The following is a 27,644-nucleotide window of genomic DNA, read 5'->3' as shown; positions in this document are numbered from 1 at the left end:
CTTCTTTTATCAACAGAAATCTATTTTACCTCCTTAAGAAAAAAAGTTCACTCCCAAGTGCTGAAGTGCAAGGCCTGCGGGGGCCTCCAGCGCTAAGGCACAAGCCCCCAGGAAGGAAGCTTCCCGGGTTGGGGAGCAGCGTCCCCGCTCTCAGCTGGAGGAAAGGGCAGGAACTAAAACCACCCTGGGGGAGGGGGATCCTGGCCCCCCAGTGACTGCGGCGAGGGCTGTTTTCCCCCTGTGTAAACGAAGGTGGGTTGTTACAAGTTTTAATCTCTGAAATGCTCAGTGAGAAAAACAAAAACACTTTTAGGGAGTGAACCATCCCAACAAAACGGTCCATCTCCCGCGAGGGGTTCCCGTTTGCCCCGCTAGGGTTCAGTCTCTGCCCACCCAACCCCTGGGAAAGCAGGACTGTCTGGGGGGGTCTCCCGCCGGCTCAGAACTGCGCGAGTCGGTTTAACATGGAAAAGTGAATGAGCACCGGGTACAACTGGCAAAGGGCAAGGCTGACGCGTGGTCGGGGGAGGGGGCGGTCCCGGGGAGGCGTCGGAGCAAGGCGGGGCGGGGCGGGAGGGGGCAGAGCAGGACTCCGACAGGGCGGGCCCCGGGGAGGCGGATGGGGGAGGAGGGAAGGGCGGGCCCCCACAGGGCGGACCCGGCGGGGCGGATGCGAGAGGAGGGAGAGGCGGGCCCCGAAAGGGCGGACCGGCGGGGCGGGCCCGGGCATGGGCGGGGGCCGGGAGGGCAGGGCCCGCGGGCGGGGAAGGCGGAAGGACTCGGCGAGCCGGGCGGCCCCGTGTCGACGGCTGCTCTTGGAGCTGCGACCCGACCCTCCGAGCCCCGCGCCCGCGCCCGGTCCGCCGGCGCCATGTGGGCGGCGCTGCTGGCCGTCTGCAACTGGAGCACCCTGGGCGCGTGCGCCGCGCTGAAGCTGCCGCAGATCTTCGCCGTGCTGGCGGCGCGCAGCGCGCGGGGCATCAGCCTGCCGAGCCTGCTGCTGGAGCTGGCCGGGTAAGGCCCTTCCTCCCTCTCCTCCGCGGCCGGGGGCGCTGGGAGCCCGGGGAGCGTCGGCTCTGGCCAAGCAGGGGGCGGGGGAAGCGGAGCCGAGGGCGCCGGGCGGCCGGGAGGGGCACTTCCCCCGGCTGTTCGCTCAGCTGGGAAAACCTGCACCCCGCGACACCGTCACTCCGCCCGTTGGTGCCATCTGGTTTGAGCAGGTCGTTTGCACCTGGAGGCTCGCTCACGTACATCCCTAAACCCACCAGCACCGCCTTTCTCGGGCCTCGGTTTCTTCACCTGCAAAATGACGGGTTGGATTATTCTAAGGATCTTCTGGCTTTTAAAAGTTCCGCTTGTGGAGGGAGAGGATAGGGGAGGGATTCGGAGAAAGGAGAGCTCTTTGGAGGGAGAGGAGCAGGGCACGCGAATCGATGCTGGAGAGCTGGGCCGGACTCAGGCAGAGATGGCCGAGACTGTCCAGGAGCGGGTTTATCCGTCAGAGATCCCGAGTGGGTGCCCTGATTCAGTATTTGAAGACCTACACGCGAAACGCAGGGCGGTAAAACTTTTGGTCGAGAAGACTCGAATTCGCGGGAAAACACGGCACGTGAAACCCAGCAGTCTAGCCCCGGGCCCCTGGCTAGGCCGGTCCTCCCCGCTTTGCTCCTCGCCAGCCCGGGGTCCCCCCCTCCGCGTTATCCCCAGGCAGAGGCTCTTCCTGGAGGGGCAGCTCGGTTGGCTGACCCCGAGATCCCAGGCTGGAAAGAAGCCGTGGGAGAGGGAGGCAGAGAGGAGACACCTCGCGGCTGAGGCTGCGCCGCCCCCGAGCCCGGCCCCTGTCCTGCGGGGTCCTGACCCAGGCGCGTCGGCCTACCGGAGGGTGTGCGACCTCTCACGCGTTTGTGAATGACCCTGAAACACGGGGGCCCCAGGCTGGATGGCGGGGACTGGACAGTAGGAAGGGGGCCCCGGTTTGGGGGACACTGGCTGGAAGTGGCCACAGTGATTGTTCGGGTTGAGAAGGGGATGAGCGGGCAGAGGACATGTCCGGGAAGATGTGGAAGGCCAGGGAGAGGGGCCTCGGTCCCTGAGGGGGGGAAGATGAGGCTGGCCGCCTGCAGGGTGAATAGAAGACAGATAGACACCTTCGGAGTGGGCGGCCTGCCACACCCTGCGACTCCTCTGCAGGCCAGTGATAAAGAGGGTGAGGGCTCCGCCTTAATCTAGGGTTAGCTGTCATCTTGTGTAACTGCTTATTTTTGAAAAAACAGCCCTCTGGCAGTGGAATGTGGCTCCCCTGGGAAGGAGAGCCTGAAGATGGGGGGGCGGTGCTAAGGGTCCTGCAGTGATGACCATGCAGGCAGAGGCTGGTGGTGGGCTTGGCCCCTGCCCCTCAGCCTCCATGGGAGGGCAGGATGAGGCTCGCAGACTGCTGTAATCAGGCCGGGCTGTGTCTAGGCGGCCCAGTGGCACCCTCTGCAGAAGCCCAGCTGGAAGTGATCAGGGGCTCCCACTGGATTCCTATGCGGATTATCTCCACCTCCGGCAGCAGTTTATCAGTGGTGTTGTTTCATGGGCACGTGTGTGTGTTGACACAGTGTGTTTTTAGCCTTATTTGACTCAATCCTCTCAACAGCCCAGGGAGGTAGATATCTCTGTTATCCCCGACAGTGGGACCCGAGGCCAGGGAGGTGAAGGAACTCACCAAGCGCCCAGGCCGCAGCAGGGCTGTCTCCTGGGTGCTGACCAGGATCCTGGCTCTCTCCATCCTGAGGCCTGCCCCGCCCTGGCTGCCACATGCACTGGATTTTGATGCTTTCTCATCTCATCTGCATCCTGTGGGTGGGGGAAAGGTTGGCAAGCACCCTACCCTCCTCCCTGCTCCTTGCCCCTGCCCTCCCTGGTGAGGGCCAGCTGGGGCCAGGTGTGTGGAGAGATGGCCCTAGAGCTGGGGGCAGTGCAGGCCTGACTCATCCCTGGTGGGCCACGCCTGCCTATCTCCCAGGCTCCCGCCCAGACCAGGGTCGGGCACGGGCAGGCAGGGTAGCAGCCAGAGTTCCAGCAGAAAGAACCCCCAGGCCGTCACTGTCAGAGGGCCCCTTCATCCCCTGGGAAGTAAGAGCCAGAACAACCACATGGATGGCGTGGACCCTCTTTGGATCCTGATCTGAGCAGACGAACTCTAAAACCTTATTTTTGAGAGAATGGGTCGATTGGAGCATGAACTATATCTTAATGATACCAGGAAATGATTTTTAATTTGGGTTGGTGTGAAGTGGCAGGAAAATGCCAGTCTTTGAGACCTGTGTCCTGAGGTGTGCAGGGTGAGAACCGTGTGCCCACATCAGCAGAGCAGAGGGTAGATGAGCCTGCATGGAGCAGTGTCCTGCGTGAGTGCTGGGGCCGGGCAGTGGGTTTGCTAGACGATTTCCTCTGCGTTGTGTCTGTGTGTTTCAGTTTTCACAATTTAAAAAAAAAGTCCATTCTTATTTCTGCCTTTCATATAGCCATGGGGGCAGTGAGGGGCCTCAGTTTCCCCAGTGGTCTGTAAAGTATGGAGGCCAGTGCGGATGACCCCTGACGGTGCTCTCAGCTCGGCTGGTCCAGGGCCTCCGCCTGTCCCCAAGGTCTCCAGCTGTATTATGGGAGGTGTCCCCTCGTTCAGTGTGTGTGTGGGGTAAAGACCCGGGAGCCTTTCCCCCTGAATCTCTCCTGCTCATTCCTTCAGCACTGCTGCTCTGCAGCCTGTTGTGCCCGGCCAGGCTGGCTGCCACCCTGCCCTGCAGTAGGGGGATGCCGCCCCTGCCCCGGCCCCTGGGCTCTCCCTTGGAGGTGACCGGAAGGTGCTGCTCTGGAGGCCCGGCAAGAAGGGAGACCGCGCAGGGGGCAGGGGCCGACCGGAGCATCTGCTCGTCCCCTGAAGCCATGAGACCACGGACTGCAAAGCCCCCAGAGAGCCTGCCAGGCTGGGGTTCCTGGGAAGAGCTGCTGGTCACGAAGGGGCTGACCAGGGGAGGCCCAGGCCTGGGAGCCCCACGTGCTCAGGGTGACGCTGGGCTCCCTGCTCCCGTCCTGTGACCCTCCCCGCCACCCCCTGCTCAGCTGAGAACTGCACAGAAACTGTACAGCTGAGAAACGGATGGGGCCCGGGCTCCCCAGCCTGCTGTCTGCTTTGTCAACAACCCTTCCGAGCTGAGGAAATGAGCCACCAAATCCAGATGAAAGTGGAGGCTCTGGCCTCTTCCGAGTCCTTCCTTCCAGTCCCTGTGGCCGGACTTGCAGACTGAGGGAGCCTCACAGCCTGGGCAATGGGTCAGGGACAGACTCTGAGGGGACAGCGGGAGATTTAGGTTCTGAGGGGAGCTGACTGGCTAGATAGGAGCTGGGAAGGCAGGAAGCTTGGGCCTGTTCTCCTGAAAAGGGGAGGGGCTCTGGGGTCTTTCCTACCCTGCCCCCCTTCCCCAGTCTCTCCAGAGCTCAAGTTTTCTTAAAGGAGCTGAGGATTGGTCTTCGTGCCTTTCCCCACTGCCCTCCCCTTGACCGGGCAGCACGCTGGACGGCCACACAGATCACCCAGGCGGTGTCACGGCCTCCTCAGCTCACCGCGGTGCCCAAACACGCCCGCCTCTTAGAAGCCCTGCCTGCACCCCCCACACCCCGCCACGGATGGCTCTCCGGCCCCCTTGGATGTCTGTCTTGGCCTCCACAGCTTCTAATGTGTGACCTGAGGGGGCCACCTGGGCCATGCAAGAGCCCAGCTTTGGGGACAGGCAGACCCAATCTCTTCTGATCCCGATCGGCCGTTTCCTTCTGTAAAAATTAAGTGACCATCCTGAGGGACTTGACAGTGACCGTGTAAATTGTGCCCAGCACCCACAGTACTGGATGCTCCAAAAATCATGGAGATTATGACATTAACATCCTTTTTGTTCTGAATTGCCCTCCCTGACATTTGCAGGCTTCATCCACCATTTCTCGGGTTTTGCAAACGATCCTGTGCTCTTGGGTGCGGCGGGGCCTCCGTGCTGTGTCCGCAGAGTCCAGCTCGAGCTCGGCGCTCAGGGGTGCCCTCCCTCTCCGCAGGTTCCTGGTGTTTCTCCGGTACCAGTGTTACTACGAGTACCCGCTGCTGACCTACCTGGAGTACCCCATTCTCATCCTACAAGGTAACCGCCCCTCCCTGCCCGCCGGGGGCCCTGCGGCCCTCCTGCCTCTCACCGGGAGCCTTTCCCTTTCAGATCTCATCCTGCTGCTCTGCATCTTCCATTTCAACGGGGACGTGAGACGGGCGGCTCCCTACATCGCCCTGTATCCTTTCAGCATCTGAGAACCAGAGATGGGACTCAGAGACAAGGGTGTTATTGGCTAATAGTATGAATTATTAAGCACGGTCCTTTACCCGAAGGATGTTCTTTTCGTTAAACTACAAAGGAATCCCAAATGCGAGACTCCATGTGAGCGAATGTATCTCCACAGCCCAGAGATGCTCTAGAAGGGTTCCTGCCCTGTGGCCTTCCCGCCACGACCAGGGCGCCCCGTGGTGTGCGACAGGCCAAGTGGGATGTGAACTGGTACCCCAGTGCTGAGCAGGCCAAGCTACAGAAGCACCCCTGCTAAGAGCAACACCGTCCAGCTTTATTCTTTAAGGGAAGGGAGACATTTCTTCCTTCCCTGAAAATGTCCCCAAAGTATTTGAAGTCATAATAAAGAGAATGTCTGGCATGTAACACAGTGCCGCTAACACCCCTGTCAGCTGGCTCCCACACCAGCATACTGCCCGTTAGTGGGCGGGTGTGGACTCATGTTTGCTTGTTCAAAGTGAGAACCATGCCCCTAGTCATGACATTAGGAGGGTCTCCATGGGGGCCTGCTCACCACACAGACGTGCCCCCACTCACATGGCTTCCTCAAAGGCGGGCCAGGCTTTCATTTCAGCTCTTTGTAAATACTCAGTTATTCTGTTGAACTTCACACTGCTTGAAAGGCCAGGAAAGCCTGTGAACAGCAGTTAAGCCTGCCACATCTGTGAAAAGATCTGAGCTGTTTATGTCGGCGTCTTCAGGGTGGAGGCCCCGTCTGCCCTGAGCGTGGCGAGGATGTGGGCACGGAGTGGTGGGCAGCACTGGGGTAGCCTCGGGCGCATGCCACAAGCTGTCTAAGCTGCAGTTGCCCCGTCTGTGGAGTGGGATAGTAACGCCTACCTTTTAGGGCTGTTTCGAGAACCAACGTACAGGGGCGCAGGCCGAGCTGGGGACGCGGCAGGGGCCTCACCACTGTTTTACTAGGAGCGTGTCTGCAGATGGAGCTGGGTGTGGACCAAGTCCTGACTGAGTTGTAAGCCCCCTGACTCAGTTTCCCTCTGCAAAGAGAGGATTGCACCGCTCTACTGCCCCTTAGCACTTCAAGGGTAGTCCCAGCAGGTTAAAGATTTTTGAAAACAGACTACTTTGAAGAGAAAAGCATTGTGTGATTTACTTTTTAAATAAAATGCAACAAATCTTTGTGCAAATAGCGAGGCTGTGGATTAGGAAATCTGGGTGCTGACGGTCTGGTAAATTATTCACATAGCTGTTTGTGTGCTGATGGCAGCTCTGTAGTGTTTGCAAGATGTTTACAGGCTCCTCCCACCAATTGTGACGTGTGGAGAGCACATAAGTAGGTCTGCCATATTAGCAGTGAAGTTTTTTAGCATAAGTATGCCCCAAATATTGCATGAGACATACTTATGCTAACAAAGTATTTGCTATTGATCTGAAATTCAGATTTAACTGAGTGCCCTGTATTTTTATTGGCTAAATTCTGGCAGCCTTACAAGAAAGTTATCTCTGGGATCTCGGTAGCTGCTACTACTGCTCAAGTTTTATAAAATGTATATTCAGAATGAATGGAATGAGGCGCAATGGTGCAAAATTGGGCAAAAAATACCACCAAAGTTAGTTTAAACAATTAAATTAGAGTGTTTTAAAAACAAGATTTCATCCACCTGGCTTCAGGCTGCCTTTCTGGTGCTGACCAGGGTGCTAGTAGTCCCACTGATTTTTAGCACAGGGCATTATCTGTTCCAGCCCCTTCATTTCAATAATGTTATTCATTATAGGCACAGCAATCTGTTGGGTCCCCACCGTGTGCCACTAGGCATTGAGGAGGTAGGTAAGGCAAGAAATGTTAAGTCCATTTTGCAGATATGCAAACCAAGGTGGAGAGAAGGGAAGTGGCTTGCCCAAGGTCACAGCAGAGGCTCCTGGCCGTCCCCTCACTGGCCTGCCCACTGCCTCTCCTGTGTTAGCTTCAGTTCCTCTCCCTGGGCTCTCGATTCCTGCAGCGTCACTGAGCTTGACGAAAATCAAATAGCATTCCTCCTCCTCCTGCGTTGCTCACCCCACTGGATCATTTTCACAATGGAGTTAGTGGGAAAGGAGGAAATCACTAAACAGTTTCGGGGACAACTGTTTTGCAGAACAAGCCTACTTTATAATGTCAGACTTCTCTTTGAAGCACTTCACTGATGACATTACGTTGGAGATGTCCGCACAGTCAGGAATGAAGCGGGCAGTTAAAGTCATCTGGCATGTTCCCAGTGCTAGAATAGCCCACGAACGCAGGGTTCTTTGTAACTTTCTTCCATGATCTGCTTCTGTTCTTTTGGACGCCCAGCAGGTGTTCACTTGAACTGTTTTTGTCTTTTCCAAGTCTGAGAGGTTCTAGCAAAGCCGTTCCCACTTCCGCACTTGGCTTACGTGTGTAACTCTGTGGTCCTGGTTTGTTTCCATGGGTACGGGGCAGGGAGGGTGGTGGAGCTGCCAGCCGAGCCGCTGCTGTCTTCCTCAGCCCTTGGTAAGATTGGTGACGTCGTGGTTCCTCCTCACCCTGCAGAAGTGGATCATAGATGTGGCCATAGTAAGTATCGCTCCCGGTAAAGAAAGTGTGTGAAACAGCAGGGGTCTGTCCTCTCTCCTCTCCCTGCCACCTGCCCTGCGAAGAACGTATAGACCATGTGTTGAACCTGCTGATTTTTCAGCTGTACCAGAGGATAACGGGCTGAAAGCGCAGTGCTGTCCAAATACTAAAAGACATTATTCTCATTTAAATGTGTGGCAGAATTTTTTTTACTTCCTTTTTTTGGGGCCGAAGAGATCCAGATGGGCGAGGTAGGTAGTAGGAGAATAAAGAACTGAGCATAAGTTAAAGAGCCTCTTATCAGTTTAATAATTACATGTTGGCCACATACCCAGTATTTGTGTAACTCTGACCCCCAACATGTTTTCTCCTCCGTGGAGAAGGGTAAGCCCTATCCTTTTGTCCTTCCTTGGTTAAGGGCTGTGAGAACAGGGTTCTGAGAGCGGGTCAGGAAGCCTTGCGCACAGGTCTTCTCTCCAAGCTGACTGAAGTGAACGCTTCCACCCAGCGGGAAAAGGAGCAGAACTAATTGGTGGTCACAAGTCACTGCCCGCCACACCTAGACTCAGGAGTTTCGCCGCCTTCTCCCCCCAGCATCTTGTCTGTGACCCTTTCTTGGAAAGTGGACTTGACTCTGTGTCGTGTTTCCACCTTGTGACGTATGGAGAGCAAATAACTAGGGTTGCCGTATTAATGCTGAATAATTTTTTAGTATAAGTATGTCTCAAATATTGCAACGGGACATTCTAAAAACTTATTTGTTGCTGATCTGAAATTCCAATTTAACTGAGTGTCCAGTATTTTTGGGTGCTAACTCTGGCCACCCTACAAATAAGTCATCTCCAGGATCTGCGTCGCCGCTGACGCTGGTCAGGTTGGTGCAGTTGTGGCTGGGTGACTGGGCTGTCACAATGCAGCAGTGCGCCTCCAGCCCCAAGAACGTCATCCCGGGGATACGGTGGTACAGGCTCATCAGGAATGGGGCCTAAGCTCAAGGGCTGCAGCCTTTTGTTGCTTCTGCGCCCTCCTCAGTGAATGCTCTGTTCTAACCACACACTGCTGCTCGCACAGCTCAGAGAAGAGGGCTTCCTTTTTCCCTCCTCAGGCACGAGCGGCATGCCAGGCTCTGTGCTGTCGCTGTCTACAACAAGTGTTTCCCGGGTGCCCACTCCGTGGCGGGCCCTGGGGGCCGTGGGGATGAGGTGGTGGCTTGAGGGTCATGGGGCTGCAGGGAGGAGAAAGCGCGGGCTTTACAGCTCACACAGGGCAGAAGCCCTAGGGTCCGGGAGGGGAGGAGAGCTGTTTGAATTCGTGAGAAACCCAAGTTGTGGAAGGTTTACAGTTCTGTTGCTTTCAAAAGCAGCTACCACTTCAGACTGACAAATCGTTTCCACAGAAGATTAGATAAACTGATAATTCGCATACTCAGAGTTTAGTCACAAAAAGATAGGAGTAAAGTATTTAAAAATGATCTCCACAATGCTGTAGGCACCAGTTCTCCTTTCCAGTCCTGTGTCACGGAAACCCTAATAACCTGCAGTTGAATATGTGTAAGGTTGTCCAGGCCTTGCTTATGTCCCAAACGAGAACTACTTCACGACTCTTAAGGTGGCATTGTCTCCTGGAAGACGTGCCTGGTGGAGTAGCAGGCATTGAGGGGTCATCTGTTTAGCACTGGGTCACCCGAACGTGATCCTTGCCCCCGACAGGTGTGAACAGGGCCCGGCATAAATCCGCGTGTGCAGACTTCCTGACCCACCCCTCCCTCCGCTCCCTCAGCCCTGACCCAACTCCTCGCCAGCCCCTGCTGATCCTGTGTCCTGGCTGGGTCTCAGATGCTGTCTTCCTCTGCCTGCCTCCCTCCTCCGTCGCCCGGATTGCACAAAAGCCTTTTTCCTCACCAGTCTTTACACTTGGTTTATACTTGGGGTCAGTCCTCCAAGCCGTCTGCGCCCAGCTCCTGTCTTTGGATCCCACCACAGGCCTGACCGTGGTGCTTGCTCACCTCCTCTGCCTAGGAACACACCCTGCTGTTATCTTCTCCATTTTTCCTTATCTTACCTTATTTTTCCTTAAGGTTACCCCTTCGCTCCCCCCATGTCATCTCGTGTTCCCCTTTGTCATTACATTTGCCACTGCATTGTCGTTAAGGATTTATTGAGTGACGACCACGTACGTGCCAGCACGGTTCCAGGTACTGGGGAGTGAGCAGAAATCAAGCTCTCCCCTGGTGGAGCTTTCCTTCTGGGGAGACAGAAGATAAATGAGCTACTCCTGTCAAGGACACTAGCTGTGTTCATCTTGCTCAAGACAGCTCGGTTCTCCTTCCGCATCTCAGCAGCTCTGGAGCGTCTGATGCCTAGATCAGGATTCCTCCTTGGATCACTTTGCTCACTTGGCTCCAGGACACCTCGCCCCTGCTGCCCCTTCCACCTGATCCTTCCTAGTGTCTCTGCCTGCCCCTTCTCATGTCCCTGACTTCAGTGACAGAGGCCCCAGCCTCCAGCACCCTCTGTGTATATCCAGTGAGCGGCTCCACGCTACCCCTCCCTGCCTCATAAGCGTCTCCAGCTTCACGTGGCCAACACTTGAGTTTCTGGTCTCCTGCCCTGCCCCTCTCTTCCAGCAAACCTGCTCCTGCAGCTTTTTCTATCTCAACTCACAGCGTCTACTCCATTCTTCTACCCGTGAAGGCCAGAAACAGTGGCGCTTGGAATCACCCTTGACTTCCCTTTTTCTCACATCCCACAGCCAATTCCTCACAAATCCCACAAGTTTACCTTCAGACTATATCCAGAATCTGCACACTTCTCGCCCCTTCTGTTTCCACCTCCCTGCGGCAAACCTGGATGTGCCAGTAGCCTGCTGGCCGGTCTCTGGCTTCCCCCTTGCCTCCCTTTGGCCCCTCCTCAACCCGCAGCTGACGTGGGTGTTTCTGCTGATGGGCCCCGCTCAGTGTGGAGGGCCCTGTCCGGTGCAGCGGGCTAACTGGCATGAAGGTCTCTTACCTCGCAGGGAGCGGAGGAGCTGAGGGCATCACCGTGTGGACTCTGAATAGCCGGAAATTCAGAGCTGATGGCCCACAGCCTGCTGCTTTATGAGTCTGTCAGTTCAAAGCAGCATGGTTTTCCCCCAGGTTCTCTCTAAAACAACATAGTATCCGTATCCTTCTCCCTCTTTTTTGTTGGCAGCTGGGGATAGATAAGCCTTGGTGGTCATGCCGTGACTCTTTCTTAGTCTCAACTTCAAGCCGGCTGCAGCCCGTTAGTCACACACTGAACAGCAGAATTGGTGGGTTATAAATAAATGCCTCCATCTTGCCTTCTTTTTCCCTAGACTTTGGTTTTGACTTGTACAAATTGGTTACTACTTGACCTGAAGATTTGGCTTCAAAAGTGCTTTCAGTATCTCATGCTCTTTGTTGTTTTAACTAAGGGACTCCCAACTTTCTCATGTTTCATCTGCCAACAGAATTTATGTACTTTCATCAGTGCGGCCAGTAAGTTTGCTCAGCTCCAGGACCTGTGGAAGACCAAGGACTCGGGCGTCATGAGTGCTCTGACTTGCAGCCTCGCTTCATACACCTGTGCGAGTAAGAACAAGGCTCTGATGGCGGGGTGTCCTTGGTCAGCAGCAGAGGTCTGCCCAGAAGAGTGCGTTCACTTGGTGTCCAAGTGTCATAGTCCCTTGAGCTTTAAACCTTTGCAAAGAGCTGTTCAGATAGACCTCCCAGGGCATCCCTATATACAAGGCTGATTTAATGCAGACGACTATACCTTTTCTGCAAGATCTGTATTCCAGTGGCTAAAAAAGAGTGAAAGCACACTTTTCCCCAAAATCTGGCCTAATATTAACAGTCTTGTTCTTTGAAAAGCATCAAGAAGTTGATTATGTTGAATCCACTAACTTGTTTTAAAAATTTGAATCTTTATAATGTAACAGGTTAAAGAGATGAAAATTATACATTGGCTTTTGAGAATGAATATAGTTTGCAGCAATGGAGTTTTTTTGGAGCCATATTATTTGGTCTCAACTTTAGAATTTCCGCTGTTCATTTGGATTCTTGCAGGAACTGCCTAAAATACATCTATGCTTTAGTTAGGTAGAAATATTTTAAAAATTCAGAGTTATCACATTAGAATTACTAGTTTTAGATATTTGAATTATACTTCCTGTTTCTTCTATATCTTAAAGGACCAATTTCTCCATCCATGGTTGCTGGTAGAGGTCTTTATGTCCAAAGTTAGTTAAAATGAAGACTTCTTGAGTTTTATTTTTAGCTTTAAAATGTTGGAGTGTTATAATCATATATATATATATATATGATTTCTGAAATTGCTGATTAGATATATTACTTGTTAGCTCCCTAATCTTATCTTCGGTATTTTCGTCTTTCAAGTGTTGCTCATGGCGTTTCTTTTGGGAACCCTTGGGAGTTTGTAACTGCAGAGGCCGTGTGTTACATCTCCATCGATTTTGCGTGGCACTCTGTGCTTAGCAAGTACTTAAATATTTGTTGACTGCATGATAAATGAACTAAGGACTATAAATTTATGGGAAAAAAGGAACTGGTTTTAAACCCAGCTTCCCTTTTTGATAGATGAGGCTAACAACTTCAACATTGACTTAGAAATGAGTGGAATGTGCATTTTAGCACTTAATCTGATTTCCTTTGGTTACTATTGTCTAGTTCACCTGGAGACGGGTACTACCGGGTAGCATTTATTAAAATTCTTTAAAGTATTAAAAGAGTTTGCTCGAGAATCCTCTGTGTTGGCCATCTTCCTAATGGGTTGGAGTCTCCCCTCCATCTACTTAAGACCCATCTCTTCCCTTTAAATTGCTGATTTAATCAACAACTATTCACATAGCGTCTTTGTGTAAATCCTTGGGTAATCAAAATTGGCCACAAAACATTTGATAAGATTCGGTCCCTGTCTTTCAGAGCTTAGTTTAGTTAGAAGGTAAGACCTTTCAAAGCCACCGTGTCAGTGTATGCCTCACGCAGACGTGTTAGGTAGAGGGAGAGCTCCGTGTGGGGTGGCGTGGGTCAGGAAGGGGGCACGCCTTGAGTTGCAGACAGTGGTCTCCTGTAACTTCAGATTCACGTTTTGCATGGGTTACTTTGAACTGTCGCCCGCAATTCCTAAAGTGTTTACTAAGTGAAGTGCTTGACCAGAAAAACGCATTAAACTAAACACTTCTAGCCGGACCCTTAAGAAAATCGTACCCTCTTCTGGGCCTGTTTCCTTTATCTGTAAAACATCTAGAAAGTAAGGGGGTAGAGTTCAGTGCTTTAAAAACATTGTTTTTAGTTACTGGGAGGCTTTCTTTAAATGAAACCTTACCAGAAGCTCAATATGTAAATGAGGTTTTCACAAGTAGTTGTGGGTTCGCACAGCGGGGAGAGGCGCTCGGGCTGCCCTCGCTCCCCTGGGCAGCACTGAGGTACCTTCTCGGAACTGCTCCTGCTCTTATGAGCAGCTTCAAAACCACCGGGCTCGGACGCCTGGCTGGATTTTAGATGTTTTATGGAACACAGTCCTATTTAGTATTCTGTACCACCAAAATCTCTCAAGAAAAGTTAGCATATATTGCTGTATTTAAAATGGAAAGACAATAGCTAAATACAAAATGTTTGAGAAGCAAGTTATTTATTGCTGAACATTTTCTTTTCCAGCAAGAATAATAACAACTCTAATGACTACCAATGATCTTACAAGTAAGCAAAATATTTTTCTGTCCACTTTCTTTTTGAGTTTTGTGCTATTTGCACCTCGTTTGTTTGTAAAGTGTCTCAGGGTTTAAGAGATCGATTTGGCTCCAGTGGATTATAAACTTAGAGGCCAGCAACAGTCTATTCCTGGTCTTTGTCAGTCACCATCTATAGTGTTAAGCACCTACCTCTTGTAGTACCTGGGATAGAATCTGCACAAGACAGGAGACTCCTATCTTTGTGGAGCTTCCACTCCAGCAGTGGAAATGGACAGTGAAGTAATCACCAATTAACTATTGAAAAATATTGTGAAATGTGTTTTGAAAGAGTAGGACAGGATGTGCACCTAACAGGACAACCTGAGGGAGCTGGGAAGATGAATTTGAACAAGAGTGAGATCTGGAGAAGGAGGGGAAGACACTGTTGGAAGGAGCAGCATGTGTGAAGGTCATGAGCAAAGAGATGCACGGCTTGGCCACCAGACAGGACCAGTAGGGTTGGGGGCGGGGCGGAGAGCATGGGGAGTGAGTCTAACGAGAGGAGGGGAGGAGCTGGCAGTGGCCAAAGGGTCCAGAGCCTCTGCGAATTGCCCATAAGCAGCAGGAAGGCTTTTACAGCCAGGAGAGTGACATAATCATTTGACTCCATGTCCTTGTTCTGTTTTTTTTAAAAGAGCTACTGTGATGAAGGAGAAAATACTTGGGTTAACCTCAAGAGAATTCAGTCATTGCTTAGGCTGCGTTTTCAGCTCTCAAATCGAGCATATAAATTTGTGGAAAATGATTAAAACAGATGGTGTCACCTATTTTATGAAGACTACACATATGTCCCTGGCGCACAGACTCTTTAAATAAGCTAATTATTATTTGAGAACTATTGCTAAGGAACAGAGGGATGCATTTGTTAATCCCTTCCTGGAGGTTTTATCTTTGACTTTAATATTTTCTATCAGCTGAGAGAAGGGTCAAAAGTGTTCTGGTCAGGGGCCAGCCCGGTGGTGTAGTGGTTAAGTTTGCACACTCTGCTTCAGAGGCAGCCTGGTGTTTGCAAGTTCAGATCTTGGGTATAGACCTAGCCCTGCTTATCAAGCCATGCTGTGGCAGTGTCCCACATAAAATAGAGGAAGACTGGCAACAGATGTTAGTTTAGGGCCAATCTTCCTCACAAAAAAAGGGGAAAAAAAGTGTTCTGGTCAAAGCATAATCTTGGGTCAGGTGGGGAAAGAGAAAGGAGACAGGCTTGAGTCTTCTCCACAGGACCTGAATTCTCTTCAGGGAAAGAATAGTCGAACCACAATTAAACAACAAGATAAACCTACATTTTAAGAATTAAGCTTAAAAGTTTGAGAATGTTCTAAATGTGATTTGTTTTTATCCAAGGTGACAGCTATTCCTGAAAGTTACCAGTATAGCTGGGGATAACCTTTTAAGAACAGTTTAGCTAATAATCTTACAAGTGTTTTACAAAGATACATTAAATTTTATAAACCTTATTTATCAGGAGAACGTTCATTAAAGTCACTGTTAAAGTTACTTTTTTCTCTTTTTTAACAAAGAGCCACAATTCCATGGTTACCTCTATATAAAACATGCTTCGACATTTGGGCCAGTTTTTCAGGATTATCTCAGGAGAGTGCACTACACTACCTTTGTGTAACCTGCAATGTTCTGAGACACTACCTCCCCAAAACTTTAAAAAATGAGTAAAGGTGTTTTAAAAAGTCCCAATATTTCTTATCAGCCAGAGCCAGATTCCTCCAAATTCAGCATTTAACACGATAAATGACTATTCATGGAGTCAGGCCAAGTGGCCAAAAGTAGTCATGATAGGAAGATCATTTTTCCAGAAATGTTGGAGTCAAAGTTGTTCAAAAGTTCTCATGATCCATAGTTCTGAATTTAATTTTTGGAGAATCTTTATTTAGGCTCCAACTTAGAGCAGGAGGTGATTTTGTCTTATAATGTGAAAACGGTATTTTTTAATATACTTTTTCTTTCTTTTTGACTGATTTCAGTTCTTACACGTTTTGTGATCATGATGACTTTAAACATATGGGTAACGGCTACAGTACTTCGCTACCAGAAGACCGATGTAAAGGCTGAATGATGGATCCATGATTCCTACACACGAAGTGGATTTCAAATAACTAAAGGGGAAACAGCTCATGGCTAAATCAAGGTCTTTTATAGTCGACTGTTTCAGAAACTTTGAAGTCAAAGGTGTTTTAGACTTGAAAGAACCACTTGAACACATATTCAGAAACGTCCCTTTCCCTCCGCTTCCCCCACCGCGTCAGGTTAAGGCAGGGCTCAGCCAGCTGCAGCTTTGAGAAGGCTCGGGATTGATGCACACCGTCCAGGGAGCACGGTGTGAGGAGACGGCTTTGACCCTTACGTAACATCTTGATTAAGTTCTCTCTCAAGAGTTAACCACATCTATTTTTCAGCTTTCAGAATCTTTTAAGAAATAAATCCTCTCCACAGCACAAACGAACACGGATAGAGTGGGATTTTGCTCCAAGTCAGAAATAGAATTATATTAAATTACTAGGGCTTACTTTCTGGGACTAATGTTTAATTGTAACAGATATAACAGAATGGCCTTTTGTATCATAATACAGTATAATACCTCCTTGGGCTATATATAGCAAAGATAGCAAGGCAAGCAAAATTGTAACTGGCTTGAGTTCATAGACCAAAGTAGTCCTTTAGCTTCATACTGTGCCTTTAACTCCTACCAAAAGGTGCTATTTGCTGCAATCTCTACTTGTGACAAGGTAATCCCAATGAACTTTCTGATTCAAGCACAATGCTGCCATTTTTTAAAGGGCCACATCTATACAATTATTGGAATTTGGTACACAATACAGCTGACCTTGACCAGGTTTTGTCTATTGAAAACATATGCCGTAAAGGGTATGGCTGGGATCTGCCAAGTTCTTGTGGATTTTCTCATTACAGTATGATATTCTAGACGTGATGTTAAGATTATTGTACACTGTATTTTCCTATAAGTTTATAAACCCTAACATTTAAAAACTCTCTTTCCCCTTATAATTGAATGCCATTCTTCTGTTATATGAAGTAAATGATGTTTATTAGAAAATGTTTTAGTTTCCTATGTAAAATCTGAACTCTGCTGAGTCTTGAAACTGTCAGTTGTTTTAATGTGATTAGTTTTAAGTTCTATAAGTGCAGTTTTTAAAATATAAGCCGTGGTTAATCCTTTTAGAACTACTACTTGAGACCAGTAGGAGGAGAAACATATCTAAAAGTAAATAATAAATCATTCATTCTGTAGTTTTTAGAGTCATAGTCGTCATTTAAAAACATATCCAAGTGAATTTCTTCCCATATACAATTATGCAGTCACCTGTGGCATCACGTCGGGTACGTTCTGAGAAATGCGTCATTAGGTGATTTTGTTGTTGTGTGAACATCATAGAGCGTATTTACACAGACCTAGATGGTAGAGCCTACGACACACAGGCTATAAAGTTCTAATCTTATGGGACCACTGTTATACATGCAGTCCGTCAGGGACCTAAACATCATTATGTGCTGCACAACTATAATCTGACCATGAGCATAAATACAAATTATGTGACTTTTAGGCCAACAAGTATTTTATTTAAATATACTTCTTTAATTAGTATTTTATCATTGCTTTAAACAAATCCTTTAAGAATATACTTAGGTGAAGAGTTCTCCGTTTTTTCCCTTTGGGAGAGAAGGGAACAAACACTTGAGCTATTCCAGATATACTAACATATTATTATATTTAATCCCACAACAATCCTATAAATAAAAAAATCTCCATTTTACAGGTGAAAACACTGAGGCTCAAAGCGAATAACCTGTCCCAGGTCAGATGGCCAGTAAGTATCCTAGCAGAGAACCCATTGATTACCAAAGAAATGCTTTCTAGAAAACCACCTGTCAGCACACTATTCCTGACAAAACAGGCACCCTGCCTCTTTTCCGTATCCTTTACACTCAGATGAAATTGTTAGGTTTGCTTGCCCCTTAAAATACCTAAGTCAAATCCGAGACAGACTCCTGGTTGAAATTGTTTTGTATTTCTCCATGGCCTAAACGATAGGGCTGAAGATTCCCAAGTCTATAACCTTAGTTATGACTTGTCTGCTATATCCATCTTTTAGGGAAGGCAGATTTTGGGGGTAATTTTAAAAGTTTGCAGCATTCCAGGACTATTTCACAGGAAAAGTATGAAAATGCTTATGTCTTAATTTCTTTTATTTAATTTTAATATAAAAAGCAGGCATAAAATACAATTACATTACTACAAAGATGCAACAAAATTAAAAAAAGAAAAATCAGAGGGGTATGATTTTTGTTCAAAGGGGACAGATGATCAAGTATTTATGATTATCTAAACCATGCAGTTCATAACTTATTACAATTCCAAACAAAACTCATTATTATGGGGAAGGGAATCAAGGAGAGGCCCCCAAGCATAATATTCAGCACTGTCATACAGTGCTTATCTTCAAAGTGCTTTACAAATCAACTCTGGTATCTTCACAACACAGGGAAAAATGAAGCCTTATTCCAGGGGAGGAGAGGTAAGTCAGTAGCAGTGTCGACACAGACTGAGAAACTCAGACGTGACTTGCTCTCATCAGATTTTAAACATGTTATTTAAAGCATGTTTCAATAAAGTAATATAGTGTCTAAGTTCCTCTGTTTTACCACCAGAATCCTAGATTAGTGACAGCAGCATAGCTTCTTACATTGTGGTTCGGCAGCTAGAGTGCTTCTTCTTGAGGACCTGCAGATGAGCTGGTATAAAGGGATCCTTCAGAGCCAGGTTCGTGTCACGAAATTGAGCATAGGTTAGTTTGAAAAACACTAACCTTTATTTTAGATTTATCGGTATAGTTATTCTTTAGTTAGCTAGAGCATTTTAAACTTTCAGATATATTTTCTTTAAATCTTGCTTCTAGATAGCATGTTCTTTAATACTTTTCAAAAATTCACTATACATTAAGTTTTAAAAGTAATACCGGCACCAGTTTTCCTTCTACTTCTGTCTCGCTATCCCTACAAAAAAAAAGTCAAAAAATCCAACTAAGAAAATCCCAGCATTCACTACTTCTTAGTTCTCAACAGGAGGTATTTATGGCTCTAGGAGAAATCAGGTGTGAGGAAATAAGCAACTTGTGGTCTTATTTTTATCTTGGAAGCTTTGGAGCTCAAGAAAAAGAGAAGCTGGCACAAAATCAGGTTGTTAAGCCAAGTCAACTTCATATTTAATGAGGGTTGGGAAGAGAACATTTGGAGAGGTACATGCACTCATGTATGTACATGAAACCGGCAACAGGGTAAAAAGCAAATTCTTACCCAAGGTCAGAATTTTTTATTAAGCGCAATTTCCATTAGTCGGACAAACAACCTTATAAACCCTTAAGTCAAACCATATAATGTGAAGAATCTCCATGGGAGAGACTTTTTTCACCCCTCAGAATATCTTTTTTCCCCCAAAAAAACTTCACATTAATTTTCCTTGTATAGTTGCATCACACCATGATTCTCCATATTCTCTAATATATACAGCATTCAAAATTTAAAGTTTTGCCATTTTTACTCAAATATTTCAATTACTCATATGTAAACTTCAAATTATTTCACCTTAATAAAGTTTATTAAAAATATATATATATACTCTCCAATTCAGATAATATGATAGAACCTCCCATAGTGTAACAAAATCTTTATATAAAATATTAATTCAGTCTCCTTTTAACAAGTCTAATGAATGGAAATATTTATTCTATATAAATTTTATATATTTTTCATTTTTTAATCTTAAAAAAAAAAACAGCTGTGCCCCCAAACCAGAAATGCAGAACATATCTGCAAGGGAAATGGCATGCATATCTAGTTTTAGCACAGACAGCATGGAAGAGTGCAGATTGGCTAATGTAAGAACAAGAGTCACTTTCAGTACATCAGCAGGCCATAGCCACTCTTCAATTTCCACAAGAGTATCTATAACTGGGGACCTAACTCTTTAAATATCTCTACACTGACCCCAGAGGGAATCAATGAAAAAGGTCTACTTCCTTCATTGAAATATTAATGATGTATTTCAATATCACACCAAACTCTGTCTATGTATACAGAGACTGATAAAAGACTGCATAATTTTTCTTACTCAATGCTTATCATTGATACATAACTGAAGCAGTATAAAACATACATTTTTCTGGGATAATGGGAAATATAGCAGGAATAGTCCTGCATAAACTGTAACTATAATAGCATTTAAAAAATAAAAATCAAGGTAAGTGCCTTTGAGGCCACTTCTTCCCAGTCACCAGTTTTCTAAACCCAATACTGAAATATTGCCATACACAGTCATGTGTTTAAGGGATCACATTTAAATATTTAAAATATATCTACAGTATGTCTTTAGTTTTCTTTGTATTTGAGATAATTTTTGAATCTTGAGTGTGAAAAAATGTAAAAATAGTCACAAATGTCTTTACCAGAAATAAAAACACATCTAGGCTAGCCAGCAAATTCAAAGCAAAGAAAACGCTTCAGAGTCGCACACTAATACTGAGGTCTGTAAAAGGGTTGGATGAGTAATAGATACACATAAAAGATATATTACTTCCAATACTATCCATTATTGTTTCTATCACCAATACTTAAAAAAAATTGTTATACAATCAAAATAGGCTGACATTGATAACTATTATGTGTAAAAATAGCGCACTAATTTTCTTCTGCAAAGCAAATTTGCATCCTAAGAGCTGGTAAACACCTCTTCTTTTTTTTAAAATGCAGAACAGGGTTGAGACTTTGAAAAAAATTAAATTAAGGCATTCAAAATGGGTAAAGTTGCCTATTATGAAGCATTAGGAAATCGACATAATTAACTTCAAACTCATTGTTACAGTAATTGCTTAAACGCAAACATGCAGCTTCCACCAGGTACACAAATGAGTGATGATAAACTCCAACGTTATGGCTTTATACAAGTGCATAGTTGCAACTGCAGTAAGTAATGATATCTGGTTAATGTGTGTAAAAAAATAAAGTGGGAAGTTTAAAAAAACCCTCTTGCAGTATTACAGTACTATATATTTGTGTGTGTGTGTGTGTGTATGTGTGTATATATATACACATGCACACACAGTATAATGGTCACTTCTTAAAGACGCAGTCTATATCACTGTAGTGGAATCCATTCCCAGATTCTTTCTGGTAAATGTGCTGGTGAAATCTCTCTGTTGAAGCTGAAAAGATGATTTCTTTAACTCTTCTCGATCCTTTTGTGCAATGTAGTGTGAGTGACTGCCAAGAGAGCTTTATGGAACGAGTTTGGAAGAGTTGCATATGATATTCTTACTCTATCAGCCAATCACTGTTGGTTCAACTTGCTGTTCCAAAGGAGCCCAGAAAATCTCTCCAAGATTTATAATTTATATTGCAGGAATAAAGGGAACAAATATATGTGTATGTGTGTGTGTGTGTGTGTGTGTGTGTGTGTGTGTGTATCAGTCTCTCAGGAAAATACAGCTTTTTCATAAATTTTGGGCCATCATATTTCAGTCTTGTTTTAACTGGAAGAATATGATCACCTTGAATAATGACTGCATTCATAGAAGGCAGTTAGCTGGAAAGAAGGGAAAAATAAAGTAAGTTGATACAATGAAATAATTTAAGAGACTGTTAAATTCTTTGAAAAGGCATTCCATTTATATCATTAAACTATATAGTCTTCCAACTACTCTACTTTTAACACCTAAATCATGCATAAAACATATTTACTGTATTACCTGTCTTATTTTTCGGTTCATGCAATTACAATCTTTCTCATATTTTCCCATATTGGCTACAAACATGACACACAAGTTTTAATATGCACTGGCTATTAGGGTTAGACAATATGTCACTGGAAAACTCATGTGAATGTAAGCGTGACTTGGGGTTCAACTGGTAGCTGCCCCATACAGCTGAAAGAACAGTGGCCTTACGGACCAGGTTTGACTTGACTGTTTGACCCTTAGCCACATTTTTAAAAATCTATGAAATGGGAACAAACGCATTGTTCTAGTAAATATACGTAAAAATACTCCGTAAATCCTGGTTATAAACAGATCCCAATATCACATGATTTAAGTGTATGTTTTGCAACATGCTTATTAGTTAGGTTAAGATAGACATTATTTCTTTTAATCCATTCCACGTCAAAGGTTTAACTCATGAGGTTCCATTTTCATTTAAATGTCCTTTAACCACTATTAACTGAACTATTTCACATTTTCTAAAAGCAAAGGAACTTTCACATTATTAGCATTCTTCAGCAAGAGAAACATTAAATTCTCAAAAAGCAAACATTTCACAGCATCACAAAGAAAGCCAAATCGGAAATAGCTATTTCACAGCACTTACTGACTTATAAAGTTTTTACAGCTTCAATTCTTACAAGTTAGAAAGAAGGAAAGAGGAGGAAGCAGAGAGGGATGGAGGGAGAAAAGAATCCCATGCTATGTTCACAAACTAATACAGTTGTAGGAACTTGAAAACATTGTAAATTTTACTTCTCTGAACATGGCTTCTTTGGAATGAACAGAAAGTACCAGAATTAGCTCCTTTTGTTATTTCTACATGTTTCATTCCTAAGATAAAATATTATAATTCCAACTGTATTGAAAATATATAGCCAATAAAGAATCTGAACATAGCATTTCACTTTTAGACTTAACATGGAAATTTCAGTTAGAAACTTTTCTGAAAACTACTTTTCAAATATATACTATTAAAAACAACTTAATACAATTTCAAAACTAGTCAAAAACAAGGAAAACCCAACTGCAAACCACATGCGCTACTTGGAAGTACTAAAATAACTCATTTTTCATTTTTGATTTACCCATTTCTTCAGAAATCAAAAACATCTCCATCATCATCACCATCAATATCATCAAATGACCAATCCCAGTCTTTAAATGCCAAATCAAGCAATCTGCAATAGGAGGTTTGCAAATTTACACACTCTAACACTCTTTAGAAATGGCAGTTCGATATGCTATGATCTAGAAATCACACTTCAAATGCGCTCTAAGTATTTTAACTTTCCCTTCATCTATAACACGATTAAAATTAAGATGGAAGCACACAAGGAAATCTTCTTTCTCTTTACATATAAATGCATATAATCATTGTGGCCAGGCATGCTTTCCAGAATACCAGAGAAATGAACACAGAGATAACGTATGAGGATAAGACACGATCTTCTCCCCACCAAGCCCAGATAAGAGCTAACCATCCTGACGCACAGTTTGATCTGAGAACTATGAAAGCTCAACATCTGTCAACGTTCTCTGCATAAAAGTGTTTGGATTTTTCCAGAGTAGTACCATAAGCCCTAGTATAAAAAGGAATAATATTAAGAATGCAGTTTTCTCAATTCCAGCAGGATCCTACTTGCTCAATAGGTCACCAACAGTTACGTTCTCCATGAAAAACTGGACAAGGGAAAGACCACAAATATATAAGCAGCATTAACAACTTATCTTGGCTAAATAAACTGAACTTCGAGCAGGGGTATATGTGGTCTTTTCTTTCTAATCTAATCCAATAACCTACTACTGCAACCATCATATTTTAAAAAATAGGAGTAACTGTTTCATTATTTGTAACTGTGATGTTCATGAGTAAACTTGTGCCGAGGAACTCATCTGGTCCCCAAAGTCTCATCTGTGATCACTGTTAGTAGTTCTTCAACTTTAGTGTATATGATTTACCCAAGGCTATTTAAATGCATATTCCCAGGCTACATCCCAAGAGATTCTGATATCATTGGACTGTAGGGGTGGGGGAGGGGCTAGTAGTTTAATTTTTAAATAAAAAACCCCAAGATAAATTCTGATGCAGCTGGTTGACTTTGAGAATCACTAACAGAGTATGTTGATGGATGATTACCCTAATTTAAAAGTAAATGGGGCCAGCCTAATGGTGTAGTGGTTAAGTTCGTGGCTCTGCAGGTTCGGATCCCAGGCACGGACCTACACACTGCTCATCAGGCCATGTTGTAGCAGCGTCCCACATACAAAATAGAGGAAGACTGGCACAGATGTTAGCTCAGGGACAATCTTCCTCAAGCAAAAAGAGGAGGATTGGCAACAGATGTTAGCTTAGGGCCAATCTTCCTCACCAAAAAAAGAAAAACAAAGTAAACCAACTCAAATTATTTAAAAATGTGCCAAATACAGAACAATATTTGAGAGAACACACAAACTTAGATATAATTATTTATTCACTTAACATGTATCACAGCCTGGTATATACTCATTTTTCTAGGCTTACAGATAAAGTAACTTTTAGCTATGGTCTCAACTCTGCTGCAGGGGTAACAGATCAGTAGGCCTTCCTGAATATCCAAGCCCCAATTGTAGCACACTTTATGAAAAGTCTGCATTTCATATCCTTCCAAAACCCCAGAAGTGTGTGCGAAGCGTGTGCCTGTGTCGCGATCTCCAACTTGAAAAGTCTAACAGCTGTGCTATTAGCGCAGTGCATCAGGGGACTTCCCTTAAACCTTGCCCTCAGCACTTTCCAGTCAGTCACCTAAGTCTTGTCATTTCAACTTAAGAAATCTTTCCTTAACTTGGTTTCCTCTCTTCATTTTCACTGTAGATACTTTAGTGCAATCTTAGTAGGTTTCAACACACCAATCTCTTGTTACAGACTTCTATTTGTAGAACAAAATCAGAACTCCTATAGCATAGCGCACACAGTCCTTTTCAATGGGGCCAAAAGCTTTCTCTCCAGCATCATCTTCTACCACTTCCTGCCACTACCTTCTTCCCACTCTAACCCAAAATAACGTTACAAACACATAAGTAATTCTGACAACTTAGTACCTCTGCACAAAACCTTTCCCCAAGAATTGTCTTTTCCCTTATTTCTTTGCCTGGAAATTACTGATTACATTTTTGAGGTGTTTCTTGAATTCTTTATCAGGCAGAATGCTCCATGCCTTCTTTTGCTCCTCCGGAACACCTGCTCATGCCTCTATTATAAACAACATTTTTAAATAGTGCCATAATTATCTGTTTGATTATCTATCTCCTCCACTGAACTGATCAATCAGGATATACTTCAGGCCTGTGAAACTTACTGCCAAAGACTGCTTCAGAAAGAGCACATTTAATTTTGAGTTGTAACAGCAGCAGAAGAGAGTGCCCATTTCTTTACATCTCACCAATCTGTTTCTTAATCCTTACCAGTTCGACAGGTGAAAATGGTTTTACATTATAGTTTTAATTTTAATTTCTTTCTTTAATAATCAGGTTGATTACTTTTTCATATTTATGGTAATACCTGTATATTCCTAATTTTTATATTGGGAAGAGGAAATCTTTCTCTTAATGATTTATATAAGAATTCTCTATACAAAGATACTAATCCATCTTTCTCATATATAATGCAAATATATGGTGTTTTTAAAAATTACAAGACTTTAATATTTAGTCAGTCAATCTCTGACTTTTTCTTCCTTTGCTCTTATTCTTAGGAAGTTCTTTTTCAATCCAAGATCAGATACATATTTATCTATTCTCTTCTACTTCATTTATGGATTGATTGATTGATTGATTTTTGAGGAAGATTAGCCCAGAGCTAACTACTGCCAGTCCTCCTCTTTTTTTGCTGAGGAAGCCTGGCCCTGAGCTAACATCTGTGCCCATCTTCCTCTACTTTATATGTGGGACGCCTACCACAGCATGGCGTGCCAAGCGGTGCCACGTCCGCACCTGGGATCCGAACCAGCCAACCCCGGCCACCAAGAAGCAGAACATGCGAACTTAACCACTGTGCCACTGGGCTGGCCCCAATATAATGTCTTTTTTTTTTAAGATTTTATTTTTCCTTTTTCTCCCCAAAGCCCCTTGGTACATAGTTGTGTATCTTTTAGTTGTGGGTCGTTCTAGTTGTGGCATGTGGGATGCCACCTCAGCATGGCCTGATGAGCAGTGCCATGTCTGCGCCCAGGATTCGAACTGGTGAAACCCTTGGCCGCAGAAGCAGAGCACGGGAACTTACCCACTTGGCTATGGATTTATTTTTGACACTTCAAGTTGTATGTAACTTTATTATTTTTTCCCAAATAACTAGTCTGTTAATTTTCTAATATTTAGAAATAGAAAAGAAGAAAGATAAGGATGACATAATAGCTCCCCACATCTTTAAGTTTCAACTATGCTGTCAACGCTTTATTTCTTAAAACTGGATAAATGAGCATTTGTTGCATTTTTGTGTTATACTTTTCTGTGTGACTTAAATATTGCATTTTTTAAAAAAAGATCTTTAAAAGAAAAATAATTAAAGAGAAATGTCCCAGCAGAGAACAGTATTTTGTGTCTTGCACATCTCTTCAAACTGTCTTCATCAAAAGTCAGCATTTTATTCACAAATTGCCTACTTTTTCAGCATAGTATTTTAATTCAAAATTACCAAGAAAACATTCCTCTAGAATAGTATTTCTACACATTATGTTTTATAAACTGTCAATTAATTCAATTCTACTCATATTACTGTGAGGCAGTTGAGTATTACAGCTGAGAAGGCAGGATTTGAACTGGACTATCTGGATCAGAACTCATGGCCATGCTGCTTACTAGCTGTGTGATCTTGGGCACACAATGCTTCTGTGCCTTAGTCTCCTCATTTGTTAAGTGAAGACATTAACAGCTAAATCACAGGGTGGTTATGAGACTGTACAAGTCAGTATAGTTAAAGCTCTCAAAGGAGTGCCTGGTACATAATAGGCCCTCAAAAATGTTATTTTATATAATAATAGTAGCTAACACTTATTTAATTATTACTTTCAAACACATCAGTAAGGAAAAAGGGAAGTGCTGCAGAGAGAGTTAAGAGGAGAATCAGAACAAGGAAAGTCCAAAGGAACAAAATGTAATGGTGCAGTTAATAACAAACACTGAGGAAAAGTTAAAAGGAAAAATTAGCTGAATATTTATGGGCATTATGTTTTAGTGTGTATATAAATACATACATATATATTTGATGACGTCTAAGAAAGCCAAACATTTGTTTTAAGAAAGATACCATGTGAATTAGTTCAACTGATGCTAGACTGACTAGTTCTAAGACTAATATTAAATAAACACAATTGAAGAGCTAGATATTAAATCACTGCTGATATACACCAGAAATGCTGTTTCTAGGTTTTCTTGGATGATCCTGTAACAGCTCTACCCATTTGTCTACAGGAATGTGTTAATCAATTAGTAGACTACTAAAGGCCACCGAGCCCAGTGTTGGACTCCTCTCCTGAGCCATGCTATCCACGGCAGCTTGTATGCACATGACAGACTGGGGAGCTCTGCGGTCTAACAGTTTTGCCAAGCTGTCATCTAAATCATGTAAACTGTGGTGACAGAGCACTCACTATTCTAGAAAAAGCCAATTCTTCCAATTTTAGAAATTTCTGATTGCCTCACAGTTTTCCCTTGTTGAGTTAAAAATCTGCCTCTCTCTGCTTGATTCTTGTTCAATACATCTTCCAAGGAAAAGTCCTTTAAATATTCATTGCTATTTATTATCTCCGATCCTTTCAAACCATTTCTTCAGAAGACTAAATATCCTTAGTTCCTTCACTTGCTGTACGTGTAACACGTTCAAATGACCCACTGTTACCTCAGTTCTTCTCTTCTGTATACCCTCCAATTTGTAAACGCTACTCTTAAAATGTGACACCCACAATGGAATGCAAACTGTAGGGTGATTCATATAAGACAGACACGGATACAACTTTATGAGTTAGTAAAGTTAATATAGAGGCAGAGATGTTAAAAACAATGGAAATAATGTTGCAGAGGAATAATAAAATACAAAATTATACTTCAAATGTGCCCATCTTTATGTTTAAAATTTCAAAGAGTATATTAGATAAAAAATTTTCACAAAAATACCCTACACATTTTAGTCAGTTTTAATATTAGTTTTATCTACATGCACAGCTGTGAGAGAAA

The 27,644-nt window shown here is 44.6% G+C and overlaps 2 protein-coding genes across 12 annotated transcripts in view; one reads left to right on the top strand and one right to left on the bottom strand.

The window, feature by feature from the left end:
- Nucleotides 1-730: 730 nt before the first annotated feature.
- Nucleotides 731-16,914, top strand: SLC66A3 (solute carrier family 66 member 3). Its single transcript, XM_008529895.2, has 7 exons — nt 731-1,014; nt 5,086-5,168; nt 5,241-5,310; nt 7,842-7,899; nt 11,371-11,491; nt 13,580-13,621; nt 15,630-16,914. The coding sequence occupies exons 1-7, from the start codon at nt 872-874 to the stop codon at nt 15,719-15,721; spliced, it is 609 nt and encodes a 202-aa protein (XP_008528117.1). The 5' UTR covers nt 731-871; the 3' UTR covers nt 15,722-16,914.
- A 939-nt stretch (nt 16,915-17,853) lies between these two features.
- The window catches only part of ROCK2 (Rho associated coiled-coil containing protein kinase 2), a 161,807-nt gene continuing 152,016 nt past the window's right edge, over nt 17,854-27,644 (bottom strand). For 7 of the 11 annotated variants that reach the window (XR_011526737.1, XR_011526738.1, XM_070574462.1 and 4 more), the window contains 2 exons: nt 22,523-22,615; nt 17,854-21,262 (listed from right to left, as the gene is read on the bottom strand). Coding sequence is in view for 7 of the 11 variants with exons in the window: in XM_070574462.1 (XP_070430563.1) it covers nt 22,531-22,615 (85 nt within the window). In the remaining 4 variants the exon portion in view is untranslated. The remainder of the gene's footprint in view (nt 21,263-22,522; nt 22,616-27,644) is intronic. The other 4 variants (XM_070574458.1, XM_070574460.1, XM_070574459.1 and 1 more) reach the window with 1 other exon arrangement.

This window comes from Equus przewalskii, chromosome 14, assembly GCF_037783145.1.
Source record: "Equus przewalskii isolate Varuska chromosome 14, EquPr2, whole genome shotgun sequence".
NCBI classification, from domain to species: Eukaryota; Metazoa; Chordata; class Mammalia; order Perissodactyla; family Equidae; genus Equus; species Equus przewalskii.
This window is presented reverse-complemented; position numbering and strand designations above follow the sequence as displayed.

Coding starts and splice junctions, on each gene's coding strand:
- SLC66A3 (XM_008529895.2), top strand. CDS start 872: ATGTGGGCGGCGCTGCTGGCCGTCTGCAACTGGAGCACCCTGGGCGCG. Junction 5,169..5,240: donor CCCCATTCTCATCCTACAAG/GTAACCGCCCCT, acceptor TTTCCCTTTCAG/ATCTCATCCTGCTGCTCTGC. Junction 13,622..15,629: donor GACTACCAATGATCTTACAA/GTAAGCAAAATA, acceptor GACTGATTTCAG/TTCTTACACGTTTTGTGATC.